Source organism: Gossypium raimondii, chromosome 5, assembly GCF_025698545.1.
Source record: "Gossypium raimondii isolate GPD5lz chromosome 5, ASM2569854v1, whole genome shotgun sequence".
Taxonomy (NCBI): Eukaryota; Viridiplantae; Streptophyta; class Magnoliopsida; order Malvales; family Malvaceae; genus Gossypium; species Gossypium raimondii.
This window is the reverse complement of record NC_068569.1, coordinates 29,079,858-29,086,618: the sequence shown is the minus strand read 5'-3', so window position 1 is coordinate 29,086,618 and position 6,761 is coordinate 29,079,858. Positions and strand designations below refer to the sequence as shown.

At 32.1% G+C, this 6,761-nt stretch overlaps 1 protein-coding gene across 1 annotated transcript; it reads right to left on the bottom strand.

The window, feature by feature from the left end:
• Positions 1–205: 205 nt before the first annotated feature.
• Positions 206–4,406, bottom strand: LOC105765947 (putative nucleobase-ascorbate transporter 10). Its single transcript, XM_012585234.2, has 13 exons — positions 4,254–4,406; positions 3,963–4,060; positions 3,664–3,840; positions 3,384–3,484; positions 3,231–3,306; positions 2,923–2,982; positions 2,582–2,766; positions 2,247–2,343; positions 1,964–2,050; positions 1,596–1,654; positions 1,422–1,513; positions 917–1,149; positions 206–748 (listed from the first exon to the last, which is right to left on the bottom strand). Exons 1-13 carry the CDS (start codon positions 4,390–4,392, stop codon positions 530–532), a joined length of 1,623 nt encoding a protein of 540 aa, XP_012440688.1. The 5' UTR covers positions 4,393–4,406; the 3' UTR covers positions 206–529.
• Between the last annotated feature and the right edge of the window lie 2,355 nt (positions 4,407–6,761).

Genomic DNA, 6,761 nt, shown 5'->3' with positions numbered 1-6,761 from the left:
TCAAACATATATTAACAATTATAAAAAAATTCAGAAAACTATAAATAAAAATTATAATTCTAAAATTAAGAAAATGCCTCTTCAAAATTAAAAAAATAAAGTTAAAAATCTAAAAATGATAATTCCTTTTTCAAATTTACAATTAAAAAAAAAAACCATCATCTACCCTCAGTGAACTGTTAAAATTCTAACATAATATCCCCACAAACCCTATGATAAGTCTAGCCATGTTATCCTTAAGACAAGCGAAGGTCAATTACAAAACAAAACTATGTCACCATATTATGATCGAAAGCCAGTTGCCTCCAGACATCAACTTCTTTTATACAAAAAGAAAAATGAAAACACAGATAGATAAAGGAAAAAGAAGAGAGAGTGTAACATGAGGTAAAAGCAGCTGCTAGATTAGCCAAGGTGACTCAAAAACAGCTTCTTAAATAAAGGTGCAGGATAAAAAGGAAAATTAGGAAGATAAATCTAACTTGGAAAGCATATAATTTGTCACAGTAAATATTTATTTTTCAAAAGGTTAAATTGATGGGAAAAGCTTGTTAAGCCTGAAGGGTAGTGCATAGAATTCATCATTCCTAACATCTGATTTGTAAAAGCTAAACTTTTCCCACCAGTTCAATCCAATGTCCTTTCTGCTTTCATCATTTTCTCGACAGAGTGTTAAATCAAAGAATAAAGCAACCAAAGCAGCAACTGTTGTATGAGACATGAAGATCACAACCACTATGTCACTGAACTGCATTTCATTAGGAAAAAAAAAAGAAAGAAAATTGTTCAGTTGCTAATAAACAGGGAGTGATTAATTTATTAGAAAATTGTTCAATTTGGAGCATCATATCTCTATATAAACCTAGGTTGGCATGAGTCCGAAAATTTCAGACATGGATATTTCAAGGAATCTTACCAAACCAGTAGGGTGGGCTGATCTCCAACCACCATGAAAATATTCTCTGAAGTACTGTGGAACTGATAAACCCATGAAGAAAGAGAAGCCTAAAATGAATTTTGTTTTGAAACTATTCAAGTTACAGAATTGGAGAAAGCTAAGACCAGCAGAAGAGACAAAGCTGAAGAGAACGCAATATACTGCTGCCACAATTGGTAATGGTACAGAAGCGAAAAAGGCTCCAAATTTTGCTGGAAAAGTTCATAAGAGAGAACAGATGAGTAATCATTAAAAGAAAGAAATTATAGTGCAGCATCTATGGAAAAAATATGAAATGAAAACGTACTTAAAGCTCCTGTTTTTGACATGGAGTGAAATGGAAAATAACATTGAGTTTTGGTAGGGAGAAAAATGCAGTAAATGAAAAGGATGGAAAAGATGGTAATTTTTCCATCCATTTACTTCCCTTCCTTCCATTTTCTCTCCTACCAAACAGTGTTAGCGTTGAGCTTTGTGGGCTTACCAAATATAGAAAAGAAAATCATAAATCCAGCTGATATTTGAATTACTCTGCGGCTTCCAACTCTTGTCAATGCCAACAGGCCTACATTTTCACTATTGAAGAGCAAAGTATAGAGGTCAGCCTAACAGAACCAAATTTCAATTATGTTTAATGATAAGTTTCAAGTTTTATTACACTGATGCAGTATTGCCTGTAACAGAGCCAAGACAGCCATTGAGCAATACCCCAATTCCCTGAAAAAAAAATAAGAGGAAAAATTGCTTTGAATGTACAAAACAGGAAAAGTCTAGTTTGATTACGTAATGACCTGGCTTTCAGGGCGTCTCCCCCGCATCGCTTATGCACCGGTACCTCAATGGGAGACCTTTTCAAAACACAAGCACTTTGATGACAAAGTCTTGAGGAACCGACAAGTACTCAAAGAGGACAATACATCTAATGGAAGAGCATTCGAGGCAATGGATAACTCACGGTGCGTAAGAGGAGGCAGAGGAGAAGTCCCAGAACACCAGTCATTACCACATTTAAGAAACAAACCGTACCAGCCAACCAGCACCTCGACTAATAACAGAAGGTGGGACAGGTGTAGCACTACCATATCTTGCAGCTGCAAAGAATGTACCAGTTGACTGTGCAAATAAGAACATGATGATCAGTGAAATCTAAATATTTTCACTCTTGAGATCAAATCCACAACTTATGTTATTCAGACTCTGCATTTCATGTTCAATACATACTTCAGTAAAATTAAGTTACGACCCTCCAAATATATTAAAGAACTTAAAATGGAAAATTGTGAGTGAGACTTTGAAGGATTGCTCAAACCTCAAATAGAGAAACAAAAGCAGGAGCCATCATAACAATGGCATCTCCAGCATTAAAGGTGGGGCTTCCCCATTGAAAAGGATAAGGTAAATATATCCTGCAGTTAAGGACATAATTTGGGAGTAAGACCAAGTCAGAAAATAAAAATTAACATATAAAAGAATATTTAATCTTTGACAGGTTCAAGTATCCATATTCAACATATTCGGATATTAGAAAATGGGTATGGAGATGTAATTCTCCAAATATATGGTAAAGTTTTTTAAAAAAATTGGGCATACTTTTGACAGACACATGACCGTATCCGACACTCAATATGAGTCAAAATTACATACCAAGGAGCTGTGCTAATGAGTCCAGCACGATCGGTTCGACAGCTAATCTGGGTGTTCTCAGGTTTGTGCTTGTATACAGTAGTTGAGGTTAAAAGTTGAGCAAATAACCACGTAATTGAGACTGAGAAAAGGATTGAAAATCTGCCACAGAGGGAGCGCTTTGATTCTAAATAACGAGGAAGAAACTGCAAAATCATGAGAACTTCAGTGAAATGGAAATATCAACAGTAAAACAGTATAAACATTTGGATTATTTGGTTAACTATGAAGCTTAAGAGGGAATTTGTAAAGCTTTTAGTTCTTTAGTGTTTGACAAATTGTTTTCTAAAGAATAAACATACCTGTGAAATAAAAACCATGAGAATAATCCCTGGAAGGCCAACTTCTACACACTTTGCGAGCTTAATTAAATGGGGGAAAAGAAAGGAATCAGCTAAAATCATATAGCAAGAGATGGCTGCAGTAGCACTGAAATTATCAACAACTGAGAACAAAACAATGAAGGATTTTAACAATACAGTTTTAAGATATTTTCCATGTGCTGTCATAGATACTGAGATTTGATCGCCAACCTTGCGCAAGTTTACATCAAAAGTAAATGTAAAGATGTCACAGAACCTGGTCATTACAAGGATACACAAGAACTTACCATGGGGAAGCCAAGATGATAAAGTCCAAGCCCAGTAAAAGTTACGTATGGAACAACAGACAGAGGGCTAAGAAATCTGTAGAAGAGATAAAGTAGTGAGGATGATATATGCCAAACAATACAAGAATTAACCTAAATACTTGAAGATCTAACCTCACAGCATTTCTCCATAATCCCAAAAATCCTATCGTACACTGGAAAAATGCAGCACCTATGAGTGCACCCTGAATCCCTCTCATTGTTCGAACGAACCTCTGTAAAATGATCCAATTTATATGAAATTGAATTTCAAGGCTCCTAAAGTAAGAAGGTAAAAAGCTAGCTGCACTTTTAAGTAAGGTTACTCGAACTCGCTGTATGTGTTCAATACGGGAACATATCTACTTCAAGAAGAAAATTAAGAGGTGGTTAAAATGATGCAGTTGAAAAGAACCTCATAAGGATCTGAATAAGAAGTGTATCTGCTTGCTTGGATAATGGAAGTTACAGGAATCAAATAAGCATATGAACCCACTACTACTATGGGGAGTCGGGTTCCGAAAAATGACTGGAAAAGTGTGCTTAGCCCTGAAACAAAGAGTAAGTTCTGGATCACTGCTGCCTTCTCAGTCTGTGTTTAAAAAAAGAAAAAAGGGGTGGGGGTTTAGCTAGATTTAAATCACTTGCATAACATATCAAACAAAGAATAAAAAAAGGAAGAATCAAGCAAGATAAAACCAATTAAATCCTCACATTTCCACCGCCCATTTGAGGAACAATTATGCTTGGAATCAAAACAGTGATGCCAAGAGTGAGTAGATAATGCTGGAACCCCAATATAATTGCTTCGGCTGCATAAAATATTGAAAATATAAAGCAAAGAAGAGGTTCAATCAATTCAAAGTTTTTTCAGCTGATTCAATTCTATGTTTAGGTTCTAAAAGAAAAACCAAGGGACATTGCATGAAAATCATAAACTGTGACCAGAAGCCATTAGAACTAATCTAGTAATAAATAACAAATGAAACTAGAGTTTCTACATACGCCATGGAGGAGAGCTGTTGATGCAATATTGAATTCCGGGCAATTGCTCCTTCACTGAATGCGGTTGTGGCGCCTCAAACTTCTTACTATTGGCGGCAGCTCCGCCACCATCGTTACCATCACCACCATTTTGGGCCATGTTTGCAAATGCGAATGAAACGAGGCATTGCTTAAAAGGGAATGGAAAGGCTAACGTTACATAGTTTATAAAAATTAAATATTTATGGGAGATTTAAATGTTTGTAGCCTACATTCAATTTAAATCATTCTAATTTGACTGTAATGAATACGTTTTAATTGTAATTGTTCTAATAATTCAACCGTCATGTTGTTTTTGAAATTTATTAGGCGTTAAAATTTTATAATTGTGAAATAGTAAAAGTAGAGAAACATTCTAATTAGTATGAAAGAAATGAAATGAAACATTTATTAGCAAAAAGAATCTTACTAATAGCCAACTTCGTCCAGTTTCGGACCCTCCGACAGCAACGAAACCAAGTCTTCATCAACTTCAAGTCCCTTATCAACTTCTTAGCATGCACCGACGGACAACTCTATCCGCCGAGACGAAGGACGTCTGTAACGAAATCAGACAGAGAAGGGAAATGGAAAATAGACATAGAAGTTTCAATTTCTCCATTTTTCTGGGTTTCTTTTTCTTTTACTGAGAGAGAGGGAAGTGAGGGGAACGTACAAAAGAAATAAACATACATAGCATGAAAGAGAAAATTATAAGGAAAATATTAGTTAATTGACGAATGGCAGTTTTGAAATTTTTGTATAATAGATCTCTAATATAATAATACTAGATTTAGAGGAGTAAAACTCCACTAAGTTTCCAAAAATCAAAAAAAATTTAATTTTAACTTAATCAAATTAAGTTATTCGAGTTATTCAAATTGTCATAGTAACTCGAATAACTTATTAGAGTTTGAGTTGAGTTAAATTTAACAACTCAAATAATTCAAATAATGATTAGTGTAAATATTTTTTGGTCTCTGTCAAACTTTGAAAATGAACAAATTGATCTCTCTCTAACTAAAATTCAAAATATTTATAAAATTTCAAAATTTATATATTTTTTAAAATATATAATGAAAGTTAAAATTTTAAAAATATTAAAATAATAATTTTAGAGACTTAAATAAATAAATTAATCATTTAAGTTTATCATACTAAAAGTATTTTGTTTTGTTTTGAATATTTTTAATTATATATAATTTCAAATTTATGTAATTTAACATGAAATTGATTATATTATAACAATAGTTAAGGATTTAAATCCAGGCATAAAAGCTGAACAAACCAGCAAAGCAAAATACTGTGATATTTGGCTTTCATCTACTGAACAAATAATTAAGTAAACTACTAGTAACTTTGGTACCGTTGGACATAGCTTAGAGAAACATTTTGGATGTATTTTGATGCATCGTTTAGAGTTGATAGCTACTTTCTAAATATTTTCTATATATTGATTTATAGACTAATTTCAATCTTCTTCTTTTTTAATTTTTAATCGGTAACTTAATTTAATGATCATCTTTTATTTCTAAATATAGTTATAAACAAAATAAAATGATCAAAATAAAAAAATTAAAATATTAAAAAATCAATACACACCATATAATTGTTCAATACCGAAAGTTTTTTTAAGAGCACAAATATAATATATAATTTGCATTCAAATTATTACAAACAAAATTATTCAAAATTAATCATTACAAAACATAATTATAATTTAAACCAAAATAATTTTGGACAATAACAATTCAAATTTAGGCACTCAAAATCTCATTCTAAGCATAGCATTTTTTTTCATCTTGGAACAAGTTTGTGCTGACAGTACCGACCACATTGGATCAAAACCTTCACTAATAGTTTTCATTTGTTATCTTCAATATAATTCTCAACGATTTTAAATTAACTTTATGATATTTTACAATTTATGTAACCGTTTAATTAAACTAAAGATAAAATTAATGTTATGTCAAAAATTCACAACTTATCTTATTTAATGTAATTACGAACCATATTAAATAAAAATTTATCAAGATGAATGTTAAAACTCAACCATTTTCTCCTAATTCATAACAAATCAACATTGCACAATTCCCCACCATATCAATGATCAAATTCAATCCCAAATCTTACTTTTAAATAATATTACTAATTATAATCATACCTCTAAACAATGAATATTTTGCTACTATTATCACGATAGAAGTCAATCACAAATCTTACCAATCACTATTTGTATCCATACCTTTAAACAATGCACAAGTCGTTACCATTATGATGACCAAATTCAATCTCAAATCACACTTTTAACAATATAACTTATCACAATCGTATTTCTAAAATCTACACAATTTATTACCATTGTCAGAATCAAAATCAAATCTAAATCACCCTTTTAAACAATATAACTAATGAACAATCATACTTTTAAACAATCAACACATTGCCACCATTATCACAGTCAAATTCAAGCCTCAATCATACTCATGC

Coding starts and splice junctions, on each gene's coding strand:
- LOC105765947 (XM_012585234.2), bottom strand. CDS start 4,392: ATGGCCCAAAATGGTGGTGATGGTAACGATGGTGGCGGAGCTGCCGCC. Junction 3,841..3,962: donor CTCAAATGGGCGGTGGAAAT/GTGAGGATTTAA, acceptor TTTTAAACACAG/ACTGAGAAGGCAGCAGTGAT. Junction 2,051..2,246: donor CTTTTGTTTCTCTATTTGAG/GTTTGAGCAATC, acceptor TTATTTGCACAG/TCAACTGGTACATTCTTTGC.